Here is a 26,571-nt window from a genome sequence, read left to right as displayed (position 1 = left end):
CCCTGGGATGTCCATACCAAAGAAACTCATGCAACATTAGATGAATAGGCAAGACAAGGAGTTGGTGCATGCAAGGCAGGAAGTTTGATGAGAGGAATCTTCATTATGAGATAGACCTTGAAACAAGAAAGGGAGAATCAAAAAGCACGAAGACTGGTGGCCATCAGTTTTGCTTTACAACAAGCATTTGTTGGTGTGAATTATTCCCCCTGAAAAAGCTCATGGGTTTTGCCTAGTTTTTTGTTTGGCCATTTGTTCTTTGCTGGTCTGGACTAAATCCTGTGCTTTCCTCTTTTCCTGCCCCTCTCTTTGGTAGCTGACAGGTACTACCTGAGGCTCACATGGATAGTGGCGATTAAGGAAAGCACCAGCTTCTCTGCCTCAGCCTTTCTGCAGGAGGTACAACTTATCAAAATACTGATATATTTGATTACTAGCACTTACCTTCAGATAGGCCTATGTTTAAGCCTGTTGTGGAACCAAGGCTAGAGTGCTTCTGTTCATTAAGATAAAATCCAGAATTTGGAGTAGGTATCTCTCTAACAAGCATGTTCAAGTTCCAAGCTTATTAGAAGGACAAGAACTTTTCCTTTATGCCTTTTTTCAGCTTTTCCTTTCTGAAGGGCTGATAGCAGCACTCAGTTGTAATGTTTGCTGGCAGCAAGCCCGGGAAACTTGTTTGAAGCCTGGATTCCTTCTGTGCAAAAACCTGTGATTCAGCTACCTTCGAACAGAAGTAAAGTCAGATCATGTCAATATCTAAAGCTTTCTATACTTGATTATTACCCTTCATGGCTAGATGTGACTTTTCATGTTGCCTTTTCAATCATTTTGATTTCTCTTTCCCAAAAGATTAAAACTCATGGAAACAGGAGAAAGAGTTTAATCTTTTTCTTTGAGAGGCTGGTCTGCTAAAGCTGCTCAGCAGGAATACTCACAGGAGTTAAGGCAAAAAGAAAACTGGGCATTAGGCTTTGTGTCCAGGAGGAAAAGCCATGCACACCATGTTGTTATAAAGCCTAAGCAGGCAATCTGCACACAGATTTTAAAACACCTTCAAAGTTTCATGTGCATATAGATTTTTTCCCCAGACTTTTAATTCCAATCATCTGTCTCTGCAGCTGTGGTAGTGTTGGAGAAAATCCCTTACAATGTTAAATAGGTTGGATAAATTGAAGTGATATTATAGTAATGGCATATTCAAGTTCTAGAAGAACCAAAAGCTGTTAAGGTCAAACTGTTTCCTGATTTACATCTATAATTAGTAGCGGAATATGTCCTGGTTTTGGACCTCCCCATATCCTCCCACACTCCCTGCCATTCACAACTATCCCGCCTCTGGACAGATCTCTGGATGAGATTCCTAAGTAGTTGTTTAACCTTAAACAAAACCTAAAGCACATTCAGGAGACATAACAATAACACCATGGTAGTCTGAACATCCCAAGGATATTCAACATTTTGGAGAACTATCGTAACTAGCTCAGAGGATAAGAGGGTGGTGAAGGAGAAAGGGAGAGTGAACAAGTAGGAAAAAATATCTTCCCCTGTCCCCTCCACAGATTGGGTCCTTAACGAAAAAATGCAATAGGTGTAATTGTTAATAGTTTCCGAGATATGGTTTCCAAAGTATAGAGTCGACGACATTACTGAGTACAAATACCAGGTTAGGGTCATGACCAGAAATTTCATCATATCATAAGCCATTGTTACACCGCACAGTACCATAACGATCTTAAACCAGGGCCTGGAAAGGATAAACAGCATGACAGGGAGCACATACAGAAAGTAACATGCTATAAAACTCAATTTGGAAAACAGGCACAGCAGACTTGAGATTAAAGCAATCAACATTGTGACTAGCAACTATTAAGCAGGTCGAATACTTATACCAATTTTAGTTTAACACACTCTGGTCAGATCTGTCATTATCTCAACCCTTCGAGCCCCACGTTGGGCACCAAAAGGACTGTTGTGGTTTAACCCAGCCGGCAGCTAAACACCACACAGCCATTCATTCACCCACCCCCATCCCAGAGAGGGAGAGAAATGGGAAAGTGAAGCCTGTGAGTTGAGATAAAGACAGTTTATTAAGACAGGAAAATAATAATAACAATAGTACTACTAATAATTATGTGTACGAAACAAGTGATGCACAATGCAATTGCTCACCACCCGCTGACCGATGCCCAGCCTATCCCCGAGCAGCTGGCCCCCCCACCCCAGCTAGCCACCCCTATATATTGTTCAGCATGACGCCAGATGGTATGGAATACCCCTTTGGCCAGTTTGGGTCAGCTGTCCTTGGTCTGTCCCTTCCCAGCTCTTGCTGCACCCCTAGCCTGCCCGCTGACGGGACAGAGCAAGAAGCTGAAAAGTCCTTGGCTTAGTGTAAGCACTGCTCTACAACAATTAAAACATCAGCACTCTTCTCATCCTAATCCAAAACATAGCACCCTACCAGCTACTAGGAGGAAAATTAACTCTATCCTAACTGAAACCAGGACACTAGGGAAAAAGTAAATGACCTTGGAAATAGCCATCTTTTAACTGTAAATATATCTGTTGACTTAGAGGGCATTTGCTCTTTCAGTTATTTGAATAATTGATTTAGATGTCACTGGGAAAAGAGGAAGAATGGAACACAATGGAACAGAACAGAACGGAACGGAACGGAACAGGGTAGGACAGGACAGGACAGGATAGGACGGGATAGGACAGGACAGGACAGGACAGGACAGGATAGGATAGGATAGGATAGGATAGGATAGGATAGGATAGGATAGGATAGGATAGGATAGGACAGGGCAGGACAGGGTAGGATAGGGTAGGATAGGATAGAATAGGGTTGGATAGGGTAGGATAAGGAAGGACAGGGTAGGACAGGACAGGACAAATAATTTGGTAACCTTCTTTCCCTGAATGGAGAGGCTACTAATACTGTTGCATAGCCAGTGAAAATGTAAGTAGAGATAAATATTGATGTGGTCTTTCCAAGTTCCTAAGTTCATCTGCCCTCTGATGGGGCAAATCGCCATTTCAATTGCCATTGAAACTGGAGAATCTGTCTTTGCATTATGTTGTCCTTAAAGGAAATAGTGCAGATATACATGTATCAAAGAAGACTGGTTTTGCTCAATAAAAAGATACCTGAAGTATCATAGTAAGTGAAAGCCAAAGAAATCACATAACTATTTATCATTTGTAGAAAAATTTAATTCCTGACACAAAAGGTTTCATCTGCAAAGTAAGCTTTCGGTCCCTGTTAATTATGTACTTTTCTTGATAAATAATTATGGACAGAATTGCTGTTAGGCTACTCAAATGAGGACTACAGATGTGTTTCTTTCCTTCCTATGAGTGTTTGAGCTGTTCACTGAGTCATGACCTTGTTTTTAGAAAAGCCAGTCAGCTCTATTCTGAAGCAGGACCTGTTGTGCTCTCTCGACAGAATTCATACATTTTTAAAAGCAGCTGGAGTTATGATCTTTGCTGCCACCCTATTCCCAACCCCCTCTGCCTCACCACTCACAGCAGCTGGCTTACTCTGCTCAACAAACATGAGAGAAAGGACATTTTGCAGGTTCAACCACTCTGCTAGAAACTCAGTAATGAAATCAGAAACGACAAGTGAGTTCAGCAGAGACCAAGCTCTGAGAGGATTTTTTACTAACCCTTTGCTTGCAAACCCTTTCAGTCACATTCCCAGAAAAAAAAAAAAAATTCGAATTTGAATATAATCAAATTTGAATATAATATATTAATTGGTGCTTTACTCTTTATTATTCCTCATGTGTTTCCTCCCTCCCTGCCTCCCCCAGGGAGAAGAAGGGAGTAGGGAAGGAGAAGAAAAGGTGTACGTGTGTCTATCTTTATATGATATAACATTACTTGCATTTCAGAGTGCTGTAACTGAAAAGATATGAGAGTACGTACTATATCTAGACAAAAAACAAGACACTGGATTGCTGACAAATATTGACATGTGTACATAATAATATATTTCAAAGCTGTGCACCACTTACCCTGAGGCAGTATAATACAACATAGGTTCCAGTTTTTCCTGCACTGAAAAAAAAAAAAGAGTTCTCTGACTCCTCACCATCAATTTTTCTGTATTAATTTGTATTTTGAACCCCCCAAAAATACACAGCAAATTCAGAAAGGAAGGAAGGAAGGAAGGAAGGAAGGAAGGAAGGAAGGAAGGAAGGAAGGAAGGAAGGAAGGAAGGAAGGAAGGAAGGAAGGAAGGAAGGAAGGAAGGAAAAATAAAAGAGATGGAAAGGAAGGAATTGGAAGTCAGAGAAAGAAAGATCTTTGTTTCTTTCTGAGAAACTTTTTTCACACTTCATTTTCTCTTTTATTGCATATTATTTCCACTGAGATTAAAAAGATTTAGGAAGCAAATGTTGAGTAAATGCTCTTGGAGATTTGTGTAAATTGAATGTAATGCCGTGAACAGCAGAGCTGTTCTGGAATAATGTGAAAGAGGTCAGAATCAGATATCTTGCAGATGTAGAGGAGTGTTTTGCTTTCACTAACCATTTCACCTCTGAAAGACTAATTTCTGTTCAATTTTTGGATAAGACTGCAATTTTTATTCAAGCCAGAAACAGATTTTATTTCTTTCTTGTCATTGTACATACTTTGACTGAATAGTTCACAGAATAGTTGAAGTTGAAAAGGGCCTCTAGAGAAATTAAAACTTTAACACAGGTTATTGTTATGAGATTTATTTGTTGTTTGATGTTTTTTGTTTTGTTTTGGTTTGGTTTGGTTTTTGAATACCAAAGCTAGTAATTTTCTACTGGGGAGTGTTTTGTATGAGACTTTCTTATACATCTGTAAACTTTGGTTTTGTTTAATCCTTGTTAAATTTGTAAGGACATTACATATATATAGTCTCAATTCTGCTACTGCTCAATTCCCTAATACTTTTATTACTAGCTGCAACAAGAGTGTGATAAACCCCTTCCTCTCATTCCATACAATGATCTAGTTAGCCTGAATATTTCAGTTAGAGTTCTGATTTAGATTTCCTATTACACTACATATATTTGTTCGGAACACCTATATGGTATTTACATATACATGTAGTCCATTGCTCAAAAAATGACAGCCTCTACAGTGAGCTCAGCTAAGTAACTTTGCCCATGTAAGTTTACTCTCCAATAATAATATTAACAATGGCACTAATCATAATTTTAATATTCTAATAATAACGGTAAGATTAAAAATATGGATAAAGGGAGTGTAGCCATCCACAGCAGGCTTTACAGGGCCACTTAACATGGGAGACTTTTAGTTTTAAGCTGAAATTTTTTAAATACTCCTTTTCATTCTTGGATTTAGAACACAGCTGAGATAGTGTAAGATCACTGTAAGATCTTTGGGCACAGTAAGAATCTTAATGAGCTATTTTAAAAGTAGGGAACATGTATGGAATGGAAGAAAGGCTCAAATGTGGCCAAGTGAGAAGCTTCTCTGCCATAGACAATATAGAGATTAATCATAGAATTACTTTTCAAATACCCTTTTGCAAAGTCTGATATCAGTGACCGAAAGGGGAAAAGCTAGGTCATCATAGGCATATCAAGGGGTATGTCGAGGGGCACAGCACATGATGCAGCAGATGTTTTGTTCAAAGTTTCTGTTTATTAGGTGGAATATAATGTGGTAATGTAGACTCCACTGGTTCTCTTTAGTTCCTAGAGCAGTCTAGGACTGGAAGGCCACAGAAACATTTTGAAGCCCTTGGTGGTTTGGTTTCAGTGCAGGTTGTCCATCTCTAGAATTCAAATTCTCCACAAATGTTCTTAATTGATGGCCTACATAGAATAAGTACTGTAAACCATCAGTAAAAATACATACATAGAATCATGGAATTATGGAATAACTGGGTTGGAAGGAACTTTAAAGATCATCTAATTCCAAACCCCCAACAATGGACAGGGACACCTTCATAGAAAATACATTATGGGAAGTTGGACTTGGAATGTTACAGTGTCATAAAACTGGAGTGACAACATGAGAATGAAGATTATAATTTTACTCCTTTACTGTAAGTTTGAAGTGCATCTTCAGTGATTTATATGAATTTCTTTGGATTTGGGATTGGGATATGAATGAAGAAGTCATTGAAAGTACATTTCTATGTATAAGCAGTATAGCACCATAATTCTGTAGTAGTGAGCCTGCTGAATGAAATTAGTACTTCAAGGAAATGGTTTTATCCACAGTTTTCATCAAAGCTCAGAGAACTGTGATTCATGAAAGTACTTAGTCATATCTTGTGAGATAAATATTCCATGTTTTAGTTCGGAAAGCTCTAAAATCCATCCAGTAATAGAAGATCAAGTAAAACAATTTGATGATCTCTGTGAATAACAGATAATTCTGGAATCAATGATGTGAAGAATATTTAATGTGCTACATCAAGTCTAAATTATATCTTACATTTTAATTCTGAAGAATATTTTTCATTTTGAAAGTGTATCTGTTCAAAAAGAACATGTCAGGTTGTCAGAGAGTCAGGATGTTGAGTGTGTTGAGGAAACTAGATCCATGCTCAAACAGTGGACCAAAAGAATCATCCTAAAAAGAGAAACTTCCCTCCAGAAACAAGAAAATTTGGGGGACAGAGCTGCATCAATATTACACAGCACATCCTTCTTATAAAAATCCTGCCAGGGACAGCAAATGGAGATAGCAAAAGTGGAAATGGCTACTGGATCATGTTGTCCATGTGGTGTTGGGCCAGTGAAATGTATCTGTGACTCTGTCGAACTCTAGAGCTGTATCTTATTGTTCACATGCCTAGCCAAGGACCTGAAGAGCAGAAAGGAGGGGTCTGAGAAACACTCTTTCCTGCAGTCCATTTCCACAGCAAAGGGTACAAATTTAATAGGATGAAATGAAAAGTCATTGGTTTTCTACATTCTTGTCCTTGTGTCTACACTTTACATCCTGCATAGTTATGTACTCAGTATAAGGTGGTTATGCAGCACTGTCATTTGCACAGCTGTAAACACCCACCAATATCTACAGGTCAATATAGAATCAGATCCTCATTATTAGTAACATGTTTTGAGGACAACAGCAGGTTCCTGTATTTAATATTTACCATTTTGGCATCATGGCAGGGTTCCTACACACTGCATTGACTGTGGCACAGAGGTGATTGAGCTGATGTTTGCAGGTCAGTTAATGTTTAAAAAAAATATTCCTCTGAAAAGATACCAGTTTACATGCATCATTAAAGTTCCATCAGCGCATTACATAGCTCCAGGTTGTAAACCATGCCAGATCAGGACCTTTCATTCTTTAGATGGATGAAAGTAATGGTGCCAGCAGTGACAGGGTATGCATTGTAATTAGGCATTGTGACCAGGAGGTGAGACTTTTGAAAAATGATCTTCCAAAGATGATTACAAGTAACACAGCAGGTGCGTGAAACTTTTCTGCATCACTGAATCTGTTTCATTGACTCCAGCATTTCACTGATAAATGTGATTGCTGTTTCCCTCACTCAGCAAATATGGTGACTGACAGATTAATGCAAACTTTAGCATCTGTGTTTATATCCATTGATCTTTGTCTTGTGAGTATTATGTCACTAGAGAAACTTTATGAAAACAGATAATTTATAAAGGTAAGGAGATAAACTGCTATCCATCTTACTGTCATCTTAATGCAAGCTGGTTTATGTCCTTCATTACTGACCATAATGCTCAAGTTGATCCCAGGTAATATGACGGAGGATCTTTCCTTTCTATATTAGTAATTTAAGGCTATCCCACACTTGTAATTCCTGAAAGACAGTTACCATATCACCACTATCTTGCTCCACATGAAAAAAAGTTTGGGATTTCAGGCCTCGTGCTTGTGTGAAAGTTGGACTTGACAAATTTTGCGATGAGATCAAGTATGGTCACAGCAGTGGTAGATGTGCAGGATTTTTGGCATTCCCAGTAAAAGAAGAGTTGCCAAAGGACTGAGAGTAGAGACCAAAAACTTCCCCACAACTAAAGCAGACAAGGTCATCAATGGAAGGATACCCTCCAAATGTGCAAAGACAGTTAACTTGTTTTAGAATCTGACTTTCAGAAGATGCATGCAATGGACTTCCATAAGAGAAGTCTGAAGGAATTACTTTGAGGGTGAAATGTACTATAGATATCAAAGAGGTTAAAAACCATAAGCAATTTTTCAGATCAAATGTACTTTGTTGTTTGCCTGCCTCTGAATGTATTGACATCTCTCTGACTCTGAAACTCCAGACCCCTGTAAGTCTCCCAAAAATCATAACAAATATGGACTCTCAGCACAGTTCTACCTTTCTCAGAATTTTTAACAATCCCACTCTTTAGAAAGAACCAGGCTTAGTTAAATGAGACCAAAACACATTATGTCACAGCTACAGCTTTCTAGATTTGAGGTGGAATATTCCAAACATTTTTTTCTTTTCTAAAATCTAGTGTTTATCCTTCAAAAACTGAATTGTCTTTAATGAAACAGTCACAACAGCAGAGCTAACTCTTTTCTTTTGCTAAATCTGAACTCATCTTCAGATGTGTTGATATTCTCAGCAGGCTTTGCTCTGGACTGCCAGCCATTTGTTACTTTGTTGAAAGATACAGAGCTAGTTTTATCTTGAAAATTGAAATCTAACCTATATTTGTATTCAGCCTGAAAGACTGTAATTCAGCTTTGCTGTTATGCAGTGTTAATGCACTCTTCATCTGTTGACTTGGGGATTATTTTTCTTGTGTGTTGTCAAAGGACTTTTCTGCTATTAAGCCAACATCTATGGAGTAATTCAGTTTAGTTTATTTTTCTTGATTCATGTTTGGATTAAGTAAATCAAGACACTACCATCTTAATTTTAATTTAAGTAGTAATTTACATGCTTCTTTTCAACTGGTATTCTGCCATGATGTTGATAAAATATAAACCTGTGACCAGAGAAATACAATATTGTCATCTTTAGTTGAGATATACAGATAGGCCACAGACTGATATAGAGGACCCCAGGGCTATAAGCATCATGGTCAAAGAAATTCAGGATTGGAGCTGGATGAGACAGACTTCAGGGGTATCAAAGAAAGCAAAGAATGTATGTAAAGCTTATGATATACAGTATATTCTATATATTGTAAGTACAGTAGATGTAAAGGTAATATAGTAAAAGATATATAGTAAAATATATATTATATATATATAAAAGCTATACAGTAAAAGATATGTAGTAAAAAAAAAATGTGACAAGGGACTGCAGACCAATGAAGAAAGAATAAAAGTGTGAATGCATGTTAGCACAACGAAAAATGACACCAAGCAGACCCTTCAGTAATTGAGAAGAGTCATCAATATTGTACTCCTTCCAGCAAAGGACTTAGGCTGCTGCTGAGTTGCCATTCTTCCTGCCCTATCCCCTGAGCACACCCTTCTCATGCCCAGACTGAAGCTGCATTCTCAGCCCCATTCTGACTAGTGCCATTGAACATGGCCTGCCTTGCTTCAGGATTTCAGTTAAACCTTTCAAGCAGGAGAAACGCAAACAATTTTCTTTGACTTTTCTTTTGTTTCCTGAATAACTTGTAATATTCTTTTTGGATTGGAATATCTTTCTTCCTTCTCCCCCATTGTTTCACTAGCAAGGAAGATATTTAAAGCCCAACAGACAGTTTAGGTTTCATCGGGGTCGATTTCCACCCGAGATGCAGACCTGAAGTCTTGAATCAAAGCTGTGATTGTTGCTGTACTGATAGTCAAACTGCTCTGAGTGTACACATGTAGATTCCTCTTTCCCAGAATAAAAAAAAAATAAAATAAAAATAAAAAAGAAGGAAAAAAACTTGATTTGTTGAGCATAATTGTATGGATAATCTCAATCCATTACTTTGTGGCACAGATCAGTGTTCCATTCACACATCCATCTTCTCTGAAATAGGAGACTATTCGTACATTTTATTCACATAATGGTTTTGATAGAAAATCTGTTTTGCTGCAGATGAGGGCCCTGGAGGTTTTTGGTCTATTGTAATACATAAGAGCTGCCTGACATTACAGCATTCATTCTCTAGTTCTATTGCCTAGCTGGGCTAAAAGCACTTATGTCTTTTACAGTTCTGCTATTGCTATTATCCATTTCAATGGGGATTAAATGTAAAGAGAAATTGATAGTGTTAAAGCATGAATTTCAATCATGCTAAGAAAGAAGATATTGATGGGAGCTAGCAAGGGATTTCTGGACAAAAATAATTCAAGGGAGAAGCTGAGAGTCTGGCTTCTATAAGTCCAGTGACTCTGTGTTATCAGGTTATGGAACTACCACACTTAAAAAGATGTCAGTACATGTTGCACAATTCAACACTACCTGAGTTTGTTCTTGTTAGTACTGTGGTAACCATTTCCTTCCTCCTCCCTGAGGTGGGTCTTCATAGGAAAAATCTTCAAGTCTGGAACAGGCTCCCCAGGGAAACAGTCATGGCACCAAGTCTGCTGGAGTTCAAGAAGCATTTAGGCAACATTCTTAGACATATGGTTTGATTTTTAGGTAGTCCTTTGTGAAGCCAGGAGTTGGACAGGATGATCCTTGTGAGTCCCTTCCAACTCAGGATATTCTATGATTCTATGATATGAGATTTAAGGTGACCCTTCACATTAATATTTTTAGTCTGGGAAAAACATGATAAGAAACGCAGCCCTGCTTTGGGAATCTTAAATTTGTCTTGAGTTGCAAACAGTTGAAAAGGCTTGTCTGGTATCTTGATTTTATTTGGATTTGTGCTTCCATGACAGCAGAATGTCTCGTACCTGTTTAATTGGCTTAAGTCAAATTTAAACACTAAGCAGGCTTACAGTGAAGACAGATGTAGTACAACAGAGACATGGTCTTGATTACAGAATTCTAAGTGAGCTTATAAAGAAGAAAAATAAAATTATTCAGTTGTATTTTTGACCATTCTATACAATAAAAGTGTTCCTTAAGTAGCTGGAGGAAGAAAGAGGAAATGAAGGGATGGTGTAACTCTAAGCACCTCTTTCTTCTCATCTTCACATTTGAAGCCCTTTATTGTTCCCTATCTTAATGTTTCTAAGCATACTTCATCCCTGAATAATAAATACTAACTCTCCTAGGTTGAGTGACTTTCTTGTAAATCAGAGCATTTCCTGCAAGACTTTCTCAATCACAATGTGTAAACATACTGTTTTGTAAGGTCCAGATGCTGTGCAATATTTATGACATAATAATAATTATTAACAGGGTGGATTACAAATTTAGCATTTAGAGTGTTCTTTCTAAATAAACTACCTTTCCCACCTCCTAATACTTTGGTATCCCTGCTGCCATAATGTCCACCCTGCAGTTTAAGTCCTAATTCCAGTTTCTTCCATCTACTGCTTTCTCAGCCTGAATCAGTAGAAAAATGTCTGTAGGATCAATATATTCAAGCCTTTTGAGGAAAGGAGGGGGACAATGTGCCAAAGAAATTTTGAGGCAATGGTGACTTACAAAGGTTCCTAGCAAGCAACAACAATAATGTGTCAAGTGGATTTTTATTCAAGATTTCCTCAGGCAGCCCCTTTCTTATCAAGAGATATTATTTTGTGATAAAGATCATTATGTATTTTTAGCAAGACATTCCATTGTACACTTAATAAAATATCTTTTTTCCCCTGAAAGTGTTTTGAGATGAATGTATACCAATGTATAAAAACATGATTTTATCTTTATAGAAATTTGTTGTGAATAGACTTTGAAAATGTCTCTCTCAAGCTGCAGGTTTTCCCGTTCAGTCTGAACAGTTTGTATTTATGCTCTCACCACTAGCATCCCCAACTAAGGCTTTCTGCAGAGTCAAATCACAGCATTTCAAATGAAATGTAAAATACTTAGTGATAGACCTCCTCAGTAGACTAGATACAGCACTAAATAAAAATTGGTGGGTTTTGTTTCAACAAAACAGAGACATACATTTTAATATGAATCCATCAACATGTCTGGTTCTGTGTTGTAATTGGTGATGGTAGTCCTACTTGTAGATGCACTGCAGTGATGTTTTGAAGTCTTTGCCATGTGGCTAGAACTTCTTAGATAAATTCACAACTAACATCAGCCTTAAAGACCTTGCAGTCTAAATTTTACTTTAAAAACAATGAAAGTGAAATCTTCTCTTCTAATTATACAAAGAGGAATGGCCAGATACAACTGAAGATTAACTTCATGTAATGGCAAACCTGCACTTTAGTTATGAGCCCTCTTGGTTACGGAGTTAACCCAGAGTGTCTCAGCAATGAAGGTTGAATCTGTATTAAAGTACATGTAATACTTTGAGGGTTGGAAGTTAATTAAAAATATATAAATAAAATATTACAAAATAAATTGTTGTTTCATATAGCAGTTCCTGCTCTTATTTATTTAATTGCAATATTAACGATAACGTTATATTGTTATATAAGGGGGATGGGGCTGAAAGAAGGCCTGTTGGAGCTGTGCCGGGGGGAACAATGGCAGAGCTGGGGAGGATGGCAATGGCCCAGCTGAAGTGCATCTACACTAATGCACGCAGCATGGGCAACAAACAGGACGAGCTGGAAGCCATCGTGCAGCGGGAAGGCTATGACTTGGTTGCCATCACGGAAACGTGGTGGGACCACTCTCATGACTGGAGTGCTGCAATGTCTGGCTATAGGCTCTTCAGAAGGGACAGGCAGCACAGAAGGGGTGGTGGTGTGGCTCTCTATATTAGAGAGTGTTTAGATGTTGAGGAACTTGAGGCTGGGAATGATAAGGTTGAGTCCCTATGGGTTAGGATCAGAGGGAAGGCCAACAAGGCAAGCATCCTGGTGGGGGTCTGTTATAGACCGCCGAACCAGGATGAGGAGATGGATGAGGAGTTCTACAGGCAGCTGGCAGAAGCCACGAAATCGTCAGCGCTTGTTCTCGTGGGGGACTTCAACTTCCCAGACATATCCTGGAAGCACAACACAGCCCAGAGAAAGCAGTCTAGGAGGTTTCTGGAGAGCGTGGAAGATAGCTTCCTGATGCAGCTGGTTAGAGAACCTACCAGGGGAGGTGCCCCCCTAGACCTTCTGTTCACGAACAGTGACGGTCTGGTGGGAGATGTGGTGGTTGGGAGCTGTCTTGGGCAGAGTGACCACGAAATGGTAGAGTTCTCTATTCTTGGCGAAGTCAGGAAGGGGACCAGTAAAACCGCTGTCATGGACTTCCGGAGGGCTGACTTTAAGCTGTTCAGGTCACTGGTTGGCAGAGTCCCTTGGGAGGAGGTTCTGAAGGGCAAAGGAGTCCAGGAAGGCTGGGCACTCTTCAAGAAGGAAATCTTAATGGCTCAGGAGCGGTCTGTCCCCACGTGCCCAAAGACGAGCCGACGCGGAACTAGACCGGCCTGGCTGAGCAGAGAGTTGTGGCTCGAGCTTAGGAGAAAAAGGAGGGTTTATAATCTTTGGAAAAGAGGGCGGGCTACTCAGGAGGACTATAAGGATGTTGCGAGGCTGTGCAGGGACAAAATTAGAAAGGGCAAAACTCATCTGGAGCTCAATCTGGCTACTGCCGTTAAAGATAACAAAAAACGTTTTTACAAATACATCAACGCAAAAAGGAGGACTAAGGAGAATCTCCATCCTTTACTGGATGCGGGGGGAAACTTAGTTACAAAAGATGAGGAAAAGGCTGAGGTGCTCAATGCTTTCTTTGCCTCAGTCTTTAGTGGCAAGACCGGTTGTTCTCTGGATACCTGGTACCCTGAGCTGGTGGAAGGGGATGGGGAGCAGGATGTGGCCCTCGCTATCCATGAAGAAATGGTTGGCGACCTGCTACGACACTTGGATGTACGCAAGTCGATGGGGCCGGATGGGATCCACCCGAGGGTACTGAGCGAACTGGCGGAGGAGCTGGCCAAGACGCTTTCCATTATTTATCGGCAGTCCTGGCTATCAGGGGAGGTTCCAGTTGACTGGCGGCTAGCAAACGTGACGCCCATCTACAAGAAGGGCCAGAGGGTAGACCCGGGGAACTATAGGCCTGTTAGTTTGACCTCGGTGCCAGGGAAGCTCATGGAGCAGATTATCCTGAGTGTCATCACGCGGCACTTGCAGGGCAACCAGGCGATCAGGCCCAGTCAGCATGGGTTTATGAAAGGTAGGTCCTGCTTGACGAACCTGATCTCCTTCTATGACCAAGTGACGCGCTTGGTGGATGAGGGGAAGGCTGTGGATGTGGTCTACCTTGACTTCAGTAAGGCTTTTGACACCGTTTCCCACAACATTCTCTTCGAGAAACTGTCTGCTCGTGGCTTGGACTGGCGTACGCTTTGTTGGGTTAAAAACTGGCTGGATGGCCGGGCCCAAAGAGTTGTGGTGAATGGAGTTAAATCCAGTTGGAGGCTGGTCACTAGTGGAGTCCCCCAGGGCTCAGTGCTGGGGCCGGTCCTCTTTAATATCTTTATCGATGACCTGGATGAGGGGATCGAGAGCACCCTCAGTAAGTTTGCAGATGACACCAAGTTAGGTGCGTGTGTCGATCTGCTCGAGGGAAAGAAGGCTCTGCAGGAGGATCTGGATAGGCTGGACCGATGGGCTGAGGTCAACTGTATGAAGTTCAACAAGGCCAAGTGCCGGGTCCTGCACCTGGAGCGCAACAACCCCAAGCAGCGTTACAGGCTGGGAGATGAGTGGCTGGAAAGCTGCCTGGCCGAGAAGGACCTGGGAGTACTGGTTGATAGTTGGCTGAATATGAGCCAGCAGTGTGCTCAGGTGGCCAAGAAGGCCAATAGCATCCTGGCTTGTATAAGAAGCAGTGTGGCCAGCAGGTCTAAGGAGGTGATTGTCCCCCTGTACTTGGCTCTGGTGAGGCCGCACCTCGAGTACTGTGTTCAGTTTTGGGCCCCTCGCTACAAGAAGGACATGGAGGTGCTCAGGAGAGTCCAGAGAAGGGCAACGAAGCTGGTGAGGGGTCTGGAGAACAAGTCTTACGAGGAGCGGCTGAGGGAGCTGGGGTTGTTTAGCCTGGAGAAGAGGAGGCTCAGGGGAGACCTCGTCGCTCTCTATAGGTACCTTAAAGGAGGCTGTAGAGAGGTGGGGGTTGGTCTATTCTCCCATGTGCCTGGTGACAGGACGAGGGGGAATGGGCTAAAGTTGCACCAGGGGAGGTTTAGGTTGGATATTAGGAAGAACTTCTTTACCGAAAGGGTTGTTAGGCATTGGAATGGGCTGCCCAGGGAGGTGGTTGAGTCGCCATCCCTGGAGGTCTTTAAAAGACGTTTAGATGTAGCCCTTAGTGATATGGTTTAGTGGAGGACTTGTTAGTGTTAGGGCAGAGGTTGGACTAGATGATCTTGGAGGTCTCTTCCAACCTAGACGATTCTGTGATTCTGTGATTCTGTGATTCTGTATCATAGTGGAGGCTACAGCTAAGGAAGCAGGGTCCCATTTTGAGTGGACTTGACACAATAAAACAAAAATATGATCCCTTCAACAAAACCATTGTCAATTCATTAGTGGAAATGATTAGTTAAGACAGGTTTCCAACCTGTAGTTCTTGAGCTGTGTCAGACTCACAGAAGATGTAAGCATGGTACAAACAATGGATTTACATACAGTGGCTGATGGCAGGATGACACTGGCAAGAAAGCTGGTCTATTAGCAGCATCCTGGGCTAGAGGAGGAACCCTGACAGTAGACTCCATTGCAGCTGTGCTGCTTGGCTGCATGGTGATGCAGCTGCATATTCACCTCAGCCTCATTTTGGGATAGTGAGATGACTGGGGAGCCTATCCCTCTGAACAGGTATTTGTCTCTATTAGTATTTGTATATTTTTGGTAGAACCCTTGCAGCTCTCACAAGTCTTTTGTTTGTCATATGTTCTATGTGTTTTAGGCTTATAACTTAGTCAACATTCAGAGTACGTAAAGCTAGAAATCTAAAATACTTATTTGATTTATGAAAACTTGAAAGCATTTCTACAAGGTTATACAGGGCAGCTAAATTATCTCCTTAACAAGGATTGCATATATTCCTGACTTTTTAAGTCCTGTTTACATCATGTGAGTTTATTCAGCAAGTGGAATAAAACCTATCCAAACAGTGTGCCAGCATCTGGCATGTCTTGATCTCCCATGAGAAAGAAATGTAGATGTCCAGGTACATCTGCAAGTTGGAAAGCATATATGGTGTTCCATCTGGATCCTGTACTAAGAACGAGATAATTGCCAAAGCACTCCTTCACCTATATCCTCAGCAACTCTAATATTTAGGAAGTACACTGAAAGGTAAGAGATTGGAAGAAGCCTGGGACCATGAATGAAAATTAAATTCTAGACATTTTTATGTATTGCTTTATCACTACATGTTTTCACAAAGACTTTGCATTTAATTAGCAGACTTTTCTTGCCCAAGCCTGTTTATGATATAAATATTGTTGATATTTCTATAGAAATCATTAATAATATTTAATCTGGAACTTGCCAGTTTGTATAAATGTGGTAAGTAGTAATAGACAAGAAATGTTATTTTTGGCGAAAAACAGGTAATGTTAAAAGTGAACTGGTTAATTCACAAAATATATATACATATGTGTTATGAATGTACATTTACACTGTACCAAAACCATTTGGTCCCCTTTTCACTGCTCACATAAAAAATCTCATATGCAACTTTCTTCCTGGGATTGATTAAAGTAGAATAGAAAGCTGCTTCTTTTTTCAAAGCCACTCATTCTGCATTCTTGAGAGAGGTAGAATTTAGAATTAAATGGAGGAGATGGGATAGAAATATGAAAAAGAAGAGTATGCATAGAATGCTTAAACAGTCTTCTTCCGTTAATTCAAATGTTCAATTTAATTTTGAATAGAGATTAATAAATTACACAAATTATAACACTTCTGACTTGGGTCTGTGCTGGTGGTATTACAAAACCAGTGTTAAGCTTCTGGCGCTTCAGCATGCTCATTCACATGCATCCAGTGCTAACCAGAAAAATAATAGTGTTATCACATAGTTCAGTAATCAAATGATGGAGAACCAATCTCTGGGAGCTATGTCTGGAATAGAAAGTGGTTTCTTACTGTGTTTATTAGCCAGAATACTAAGCACTGGGCTGGACTGAGTTAATGATTGATATCTTAATAATTTCTGAATCTGGACACATATGCATCCTGGTGAAGTAACAGTCTCTCACTGTGACTTATGAAATTTTTTTCTGTTTCAGTCTCTCACTGTATCTTATGAAATTTTTTGTCTTTGGAACATAATGCTACCTTGCATGGAATGTTGACTGCGTTGCTAGCTAAGTACTGTTATAGTTCTTGAATATTGTTAATGATGATGTTTCTCCAGGAAAAATGTGTTAGGGAATGGATACGGGCATATGTTAATTATGTCTGTATTGCTTAGCTTCATTTATTGGATTCTTCCTGTGATATGCATTAACAGACTCTTAATAGACCTGGCTAGGTTTTCAGAAGAAATGGGCATCGTTGTGTAGAGTAAATTTGAAAGTAGGTATGTTACATGAGACAATATATAAATGCAAAACGTGCACCTGAGGTACAACTATATGTTAAGTGTAGTAACTGTACTGTATTGAAGACTTATCTCAGCAATACGTTTGTATGACTATCATAAATTGGGAACTTTTTATATAAATATTAAAAAAAAAAAATTAAGTATAAGTAGTGTGTTCCACTTTCCAGGAAAAAAAAAAAAAAAAAAAAAAAAAAAGGACATTCGGCATTCAATTTATCCAAAAAAGCAAAAAGGAGATAGTAGAAGCAAGGTGGGGTTTTTTTGTTTTGTTTTGTTTTGTTTTTTTGTTTTGTTTTTCAATGTAAACAACATTGTAGCATATATTAACATTAAAAGCTTCAAATTTTCATACCGCTTCCAGGGAGCACTCAAATGTGTGTATTTCCTGTCTGTCCCATCCCTGCAGGAAATTACTGGAATGCAGCTTCTTTCATCACATCATCATCCTATCTTCACTTCTCTACCTTCCAAGGGGAAACAAGTGCAGATATCTCTTTTTATTTCAAAACATCGGCCTCAGATGGGGTGTTTCTTGAGAATCTGGGGAACACTGACTTCATCAAACTGGAGCTGAAATGTAAGTATGTGCTTTCCACTACTCTTTTTGGAACCTGACACAGGTTCATGTCAGGTAACAGGTTTCAAGAAACGTGTATTATTCGGTAAAATGTGTAACCTTGGTTAAGTCAGGAAAAAAAAAAATCACACTACTTGACTTCTTCTCAGATTGTGTTACATAGGAAGAACTAGTGAAGTCTCTTTGGTTTGTTTATCAAAGGAAAAAATAGAAAGAAGTATAGAACAGGTACCACCAGTTAAAAAAAAAATGGCACAGACCTTAAAAGATTTTTCAAAATTGCATGCCAAAGTTTATTTCTTTAAAATGCATGTCTGCAGCTGTGTAGGAGCACTGTAAGGAGCCTGAGCTGATAACTTACCTACAATATCTAAAATATCTTTAAAAATCATGTAGAAATAATTCTTTATTGGCATTATCTGCTAGTGAAATTGCTGATCAAAAGTTAATTTTATTATTAAACCACTTTAAATGGCACAAGAGCAAACTTCGAAGCAAGGTGCTGAAATCCTCAGCTGTACACGAATTCTGCTTAGTGAAATTGAAGCAGTTGAATTAGGGGGAAACAATGTTTTATGTCTCCTGTGTTCTCCCTCGACCCAGTTTACCCTGCCATAAACAGGAGTGGTGACAGACCTGCTATGCTATGTGTGATGACTATTACAGACTCTAGTGGCACATTACAGCAGCATAGTTACATGAGTGCAGCAAACTCCCCGTCCGCACTCCAGTACCAAGGAAAGCATTTTTTCTTCCGTTTGCTGCAGAAGCTACTCACAGAGGTCAAGAACCTGGTTCTAAATATATATTTACAAAAGTCAGCGGCAAAACTCACTAATGCTGAAAGAGATTAATTTATGTATCCCAAATAATCTATTTTTTATGCAGGTTCAATGAGATTTACATGAACGCATCTAATTTATAGAATCATAGACTATCCCGAGTTGGAAGGGACCCATAAGGATCATCAAGTCCAACTCCTGGCACCGCACAGGTCTGCCCAAAAGTTTAGACCATGTGACTAAGTACACAGTCCAATCTCTTCTTAAATTCAGACAGGCTTGGTGCAGTGACTACTTCCCTGGGGAGCCTGTTCCAGCGTGCGACCACCCTCTCGGTGAAGAACCTCTTCCTGATGTCCAGCCTAAACTTCCCCTGCCTCAGCTTAACACCGTTCCCACGGGTTCTGTCACTGATGATAATGGAGAATAGGTCACCTGCCTCTCCACTCCCCCTCGCGAGGAAGTTGTAGACTGCCATGAGGTCCCCCCTCAGCCTCCTCTTCTCCAGGCTGAACAGGCCAAGTGACCTCAGCCGCTCCTCATATGTCTTCCCCTCTAGGCCCTTCACCATCTTCGTCACCCTCCTCTGGACACTATCCAACAGTTTAATGTCCTTTTTGTATTGTGGTGCCCAGAACTGCACACAGTACTCAAGGTGAGGCCGCACCAGCGCAGAGTAGAGCAGGACAATCACTTCCCTCGACCGACTAGCAATGCCGTGCTTGATGCATCCCAGGATACAGGAATTACATCCCAGGAATTTAAAAATATAAAGCCCTTTTTGACAATTCCTGAAGTCTAAACACACAAACAAGAGTGTGGAAATTTAGAAATGACCAGGGAGGTCTTTAAAAAGTAATTAAATTTCCCCTCCAGATAGGAATAAGGTGCCAAGTTCCAAGCAGGTGACAGATTTTTTTCACTCTTTCTACAAGGAATTTAGTTGATGTTCCTTAATCCCAATTTTCTGTATGTTCCAACTGGTGAGAAACAAAATAGTTGCTGTTGAGTCAGATGAAATATATTCATTTGTATTAACAATGGGCATGGCCCTTTTATAATAAAGTGGCAGATACTTCTAATTTCACTTTGAATTTAAGTAGTACTTACTGTCATTTGAGGAGGGTATTTCCAGAGCTTCTTGCTCTTCTAACACATGAAACATGATAGTGTTTCATCCTTAGCCATTATCAGACCAATCTTGCTGTTCACTTAGCTTAAAAGTGACAATAGCAATGAATAAAGGTGACCTGACAGTGACTACAATTATTATGAACTCAACACAGTTTAAATACTAATGACATTGAAGTGGCTCACTGAACAGATGCACCAGTTAAATAAAGCATGTGGCAGTGTAGCCAGAATGCAGTTAAACAGGAGTTTTACTTGAGGCCCTACACTTGGGGCCCACTGACTGCTGTGGCTTGGTATGTGCCTGAATTCAACCACTGCCTCCTGTCCCTGAATCTAAGACTTGGATAACAAATTCTTGATGGCAGAAGTTGAAATATCACCTGTAGAAACAGCTTGTAAGGTCAAATGTAGTATTGCAGTTTAAGGTAGTAAAAAAACCCTTGATTAAACCTATCCTGACTGTATTTGCTAAATGGTACAGAGAACAGTTCATTTGAACATAATTGCATTCAGTCTACCTTTTCTTTCCTGGAAACTAGTCTTGAAATTTTCAAATCCCAGAAAATATTTCTTTCTGTGACTTCAAAGTTATACTAGTCACAGTACAAAATGAGTTAAATGCTGTGGGTTTAGTAACAAAAAGATATTCATTCTCTTTTCTGAATTGCATGTTTATTGCATGGACATTTTTTTATCCAGTTTTCAGTAGTTTGTTTCATTCTAGTCTGCATTTACATTTTGTTGGAATTCAATCAATTTAAAAACAAAGTTTCAGAATTTCAGAAGTTCCTTGCATGGCTTACAATAGATTCTTCTGCTTCTTAAAAGAGTTTGCTTCCCCTTTACAGAAGTCCCGTAAAATTGATAAATGAATTTGTTTCTTAATGGAAACATAAAATTAAGTCAGTAAGATAATTACAGTATTATCTTTAAACCCTGAAGTTTTCCTTTAGCAAACTGTTTTCTAGCTAATGCATCAAATTCTTTCACAGAACTGCTATTTTGTATTAAAAGTTTTTGTGTAACGTCAGTTGTGACATATCTGCGGCAAGCTGCTGCACTTCAAATAATGGCTACATTGTCTTTTCATTGCTTTCTTGTACAGGTGCAAATTTCATTGAAGAGCAATCACTTCATAAGGGGGAAAAAAAAAAAAAAAAAAAAAAAAAAAAACTTCTGTCAATTTCTTTACTTCCTGCAATTCCAAAAGGAAAATATTGAAATCAGTGTCCTCTGCCAACAGACAGTACATGTTCTTTCTTCTTCTTCCCTTATATTTGAAACAGCTGTATATATCTGTAATATACAGTTAGCATAAGCTTTGTTCTACAGACGAGGAAATCAGGAAATGAGAGGTTCTAAAACATCCAGTATTTCAATCAGCTTAATGAACTTGCTAAATATATTAGGAGAACAAATCATTTGGTCTGTAAAGATTCTTAGATTCAAGTCTTTGGAAAGAAGTTTGCTATTGCGTTTTTTATTCTGAGCACAATAGATATCGCTACAAAGTCTCATTAAATTATTTTATTGGTGTGCTGTCTTAAGGTCTAATAACTGCACAGCTTATTTTCCTACTCTCTAGAACTATAAGAAAAAGAGGTGCAATCTTGTAGTATGTAACTTCATGTGTCTTCAGCTCCATATTAACATCTCTGAGGAGAGGGATGAAGGAGGGGAAGAATGTGTTTCTCTGATTTAAGAAACAGCTTTTCCAAACAGGCAAGGAAGACTGTCATGAAAAAAAAAAAAAAAAAAGTGATAAAATGTTACTGTGACTATGGTGGAAATCTTTGGGTATTCCATTTATCAAGCAGATCCCCTGGCAGGCTCTTACTTGTCACCATTCAAGGAACAGTAGGCAGAGAGAAATGTAGAATTATCTTAAAACTCAGTTTTTACATAGATCAGTAAATCTACATATTATTTTTACAGGTGACTGGTCAGCTGACAATGACTGGCTTAGATAGGAGGTAGTTTGATAGGGTGTAAATTTTTCTGTAAATCAGTGCTTCAGGAAACCACACATCTTTGGTCAAATTTTCTAGATGTGTTTTTAAACTAAAAATATTTTTAGGGAAAGAAAAATGTTTTCTCCTTTAGAGATATCCTATACAGTTTTGGGCAGGTTTAATGCTAAATCCAGTCCTCATATGAAGACACCACTAAGAACACCACTTATTCCTTTATTCTAAGGCCCTCTGCCATGGTCATTTTCTTCCTTTAGCCTTGACCTACCTTTTAGGACCCAGAGGAATGTAACCTGACCTGTTCCTTGTCCGTGCTTTTCATAAATGCAATCCACAAAATAGTTTGAAAAAGAGGAACAGTTTGGCAACAGCAAATATCTTTCTCATAACCCCTCATCCTTTCCCCCAGTGTGTACCTAACGTCATAATTAAAAATTAGTATACACTCTCTATATATTTATTGTGTGTACGTGCAACACAGCTGGCACTTGTTCTGCAACATGATAGGGAGTTGCTTACAGTATGCAGTACTTCTGCGAACTGAAATAAACTGAGTGGCCCATCAGCTACACAGATCTACCATAAGAGACCTACTACTACACTGAACCAGTTCAGCTGGCCATTGCCCTGATTAATCCTCTGCCTTTACCTCCACTTCCCTTGGTGCTGAGGTTGGAAGCAGACCTAGCATGATGAAACAGACTAAACAGCAGTCTGTATATCAGACAACAGTGATAGGGATCCTTGAGCTCTTCACAAGATATCTTAATGCTCTTATTTTTTGTAAGCACTCTACTGTCAAATGTTGCCATAAAAAACATGCCAAGAATTTCACTTTGAATTCTTGAAGACTTTCAGTTCGCCTCCCTGCTCAATTCTTCTTTGTAGCCACTCCTTCCTGGAAATGGTAGCTTTGTGCAACTGAGCCTGGCTTGAGCTTCTTGAAAGGAGAGCCATCAGGGTAGAGGGAAATAGGTCTCCAGGATCCTTGTTCAAAACTTTGCAGCAAACAGGAGGCTACCTAAAGTCTGGTTGAATGTCAACAAATCTGACTAGGATAAAATGAGGAAAAGTATGGTTTTGTACATTTAGGAGGTGTTTGTTGAAGACTGCAGAGAGTTATGAATATGAAAATCCAGCTACTGTATACCTGTGAGGTGTTTGTCAAATAAACTGAACAAGAGAAATCCCATGTTTTGGAGAGATGTATTCCTGAAAGCAAGTTTTGAAAGGGACCTATTCTTGATAATCTGGGAGGAAGCATCTACCAATGCTGTTTTGTATTAGATTCCCAGGATCATTGCTCTAAAAAGCCAGTAGTGAGTTAAATTGTTTTCAGAAAACTCTCTTAATGCCACTGTCATAATATTGTAATGAAAAAGATATTCTGTGCATTTCTGTAGCTCCTCTCATCCCAGCACCTCCAAGCAATTTACAGACACTAATGAATTGTATCCCACTGTTATTATTCTGAAATAAGCAAACAGTAAGACAGTTTTACAGCAGGGGAAAAAAAGAAAAGATGAGGCTTAGAAAAAGAAAGGTCAACTTGTGTTTGATCCTGGCATGAACTTGTAAGAGAGGAAGGAGTTTTCTTATTAATTTATTGTAGACAGCTAGAAATATTTACAGCCCCTATATTCAGAGACATCACTTGGCTGCAATGCTAGCCACCCTAAAAGTCTCCCCAAGGAGTGATCAGTGAACTTAGCTGCTGTGAAAAGGATTGCATGGGGTAGCTTGCTAATGAGAGCAGCAGGATGTCTCCAGGATGAGTCTGCTTGCTCTGTGGGCGAGGGATACAAACAGCACTTTGATATCTAACATTTACACTTGAAGAGAAAAGTGCCATACTGCTTCTTGTGCTAGGCTGTTTCTAGGCTACTTAGCTGAGATGTAAGTAACTTTTCCAAAATCAGACAAAGCAGTGATAGGCCAGGGAACATGATTTGCATTGCTGTTTGATTCTTCCTAGACAGCATTAATTCCTCCAGACTTAATGCTCTAAAACATGACTGATTAATCTATATGTTTTACAGATTTTAATAACTTCATCACTTCTTTCTCCAAAGGCATCCTAAAATGGAATTCTACCATATCAATGAATTTTCTTCATCATACTCTAAATTGCCTTATGTTAATGTAAATAATTTATTTTTGTAGCTTTATCTTTGTAGCTGAGTAGGGAAACTGGTGTGACCTTCATTGTTGTGGTTTATTTGTGGTGGTTTTTCTTTTTTTTTTTTTTTTTTTTTGCTTTCCTAGCAGCAGGTCTTTTTTTTGAAAAACAGCCCCATAGGAGAACATGTTGCATAGCCACACATCAAAGAATGCATAGCACACTTAGGAATCCCTTCATCCCAGGGGCCAGTAGGAAGCTATCAAATTAAACGGAAAAAAAAAAAAAAAAAAAAAAAACACATTAAATTTCTTCAGGGAAATTTTTGATCCAAACGTTTTTACAACATTTGCAAACTCTCATCCTAAGACTGAAAAAACTGCAAGCATCATTCTTTTCAACGTAAGATTTCTTTTCAGCTGAGGCAAGTGGTGCAGAAAAGCTTGATATTTAAAAAGGGCAGTTTATGACCCTTCTGAAAACACCAGTTCCACCTTTATATCTAATTTGCAGATGGGGATAGGTGCTCTGGTGTTTGGGAGCAAGCCAAAGGTAGCAAATAAACAACTTGGATGGAGAATGGCTAAAACTGACTGGAACTGGAAATGACTTTCTCCAAAGTCTGCCCTTCTGAAATCAGGGGTTGCGATCTCCCTTTTCCCCCTCCTCCCTGCTTTCAGGATACTGAAATCCACCATTTCATGGTCATTGCAGGCAAAGTTGTCTTTAACCTTAACACTTCTAACAGGCCCCTCCTTGTTTGTGAATATGAGGTCCAGCAGAGCATCTCTCTTTGTTGGCATCTGTATGATCTAGGTCAGGAAGTAGTCATCAACACTTTACAGGAACCTTCTTGATTGCTTATGCCCTGCCATGTTGTCCTTCCAACAGATGTTGGTGTGACCCAAGTATCCCATGAGGACCAGGGCCTGTCAACATGAGGCTGCTTCTAGCTGTCTGTACAATGCCTCATGCATGTGTTCTAGTCAGGTGGCCTATAGCAGACACTCACTGCAATGTCACCCATAGTGGTTTGCTCTTTAATCCTTACCTTTATTACTAATCCTCAATATCATCCCATACTTTGAAACACTATGAGTGACAAAATCTGAAATGGTCCAACCAAACTGCATTGCTTCCTATAACCTGAATCCAGTTGGACTTCTGGTCCTAATTCATTTAGATGCTTTTGGGAATCTTTCTCCTCAGTGTTTAAATAGGGTTTTGGTACCTTGCAATCTACTTCTTTTTCTTTTCTTCTTTTTTTTTTTTTTTTTTCTTTCGGTTGGCCTTTAAACATAAAGTGTTGGAAATTGCTTAGTTAGTCTATTAAAAGTCTAAATATTTTTTTATTGCTTTCACCAAAGGAATACAGTTTTAAAGTAGAAAAATATTTAATGTGATAAGATACAATGAAAGAGGAGGTATTTTTACTAATGATACAATTGTATCCATGATACTTCAAATCTTTATGCACACGATTAATTCAAACTATGTCGACAAATTGATTCAAGTGAATATAATCATTTTTGGATTAAGTGTTTGCAAGAACATCATAAAGTGGTAAATTTTAAATTATCATCTAAAGTTTTGGCCACAGATTTTCCTAACAATTTTATTAAAAATCTAATAAAAGAATGAAATTATTTTTTTAAGAAAATCATAAAAGCAGTTACTATCACCAGACTGCTATTACATAATTTTATGTAATTTAGGTATTTTATATCCTCTTGATCTAAACATCTTGACTTTGTTTATAAAATAGAGTCTGGATCACGGTAGAGCATTTTGTGTCTACTCAAGTACTATAGACGGCTCTCTATCAATATGATTTAGAAATAGCAAATGTTTTTTACAGATATAAATCCTTTCACTCACCCTTTTATGTTTTTACTACTACAGCAGGAAACAGGAATGGGTGTCCTGTTGGCATTACATTTCATGAGACTCATGCATACAGTGAAGCAAGGTAGTTAGGGAAAGGTGTCTGAAACAGGCAGGTCCCTCACTCAAATAGCATTCAAAAATGAGTACATACACCATGACTGTGGCCTTTATCCTCCACCACTGTGTTACAGGAGTTTTCTACCTCTAATTACCACGATGTCAGGGCACATATTTTTACCTCCAACATGTCAGTTCAGTCTCTATGTCTCCACACCAGTCCATGATAGTCCTTATTTTCATATTTTTAGATATATTTTCCTCATGCAGAATAAAAAAAAAATAATAATAATAAACAATACCAAAGACTTCATCTCCATTTTGGGGGGTCCACCCTGAACATTGTCAACAGTAAATAATTATAACCATAGTTTTCAGAGAAAACCTTTGTTTAAATTAAAAAAAAAAAAAAAGAATAAAAAGAAGTCACACTTACCAGGGTCCATCTACCCTGCCCCTACCCTCTTCATATACAGAGTAACTACACTAAAAGTAAAC

General features: G+C 39.1%; 1 protein-coding gene across 3 annotated transcripts in view; it reads left to right on the top strand.

Annotated features, from left to right (window-relative positions):
• Positions 1-26,571, top strand: part of CNTNAP2 (contactin associated protein 2) — a 1,166,415-nt gene that overhangs the window by 1,024,329 nt on the left and 115,515 nt on the right. For all 3 annotated transcript variants that reach the window (XM_040547669.1, XM_040547670.1, XM_040547671.1), the window contains one exon: positions 17,954-18,124. In XM_040547669.1, coding sequence (XP_040403603.1) covers positions 17,954-18,124 — 171 coding nt within the window. The remainder of the gene's footprint in view (positions 1-17,953; positions 18,125-26,571) is intronic.

The sequence above is a fragment of the Cygnus olor genome, chromosome 2 (genome assembly GCF_009769625.2).
Source record: "Cygnus olor isolate bCygOlo1 chromosome 2, bCygOlo1.pri.v2, whole genome shotgun sequence".
NCBI lineage: Eukaryota > Metazoa > Chordata > Aves > Anseriformes > Anatidae > Cygnus > Cygnus olor.
The sequence above is the reverse complement of the archived record's forward strand: the minus strand, read 5'-3'. Positions and strand labels throughout refer to the sequence as shown.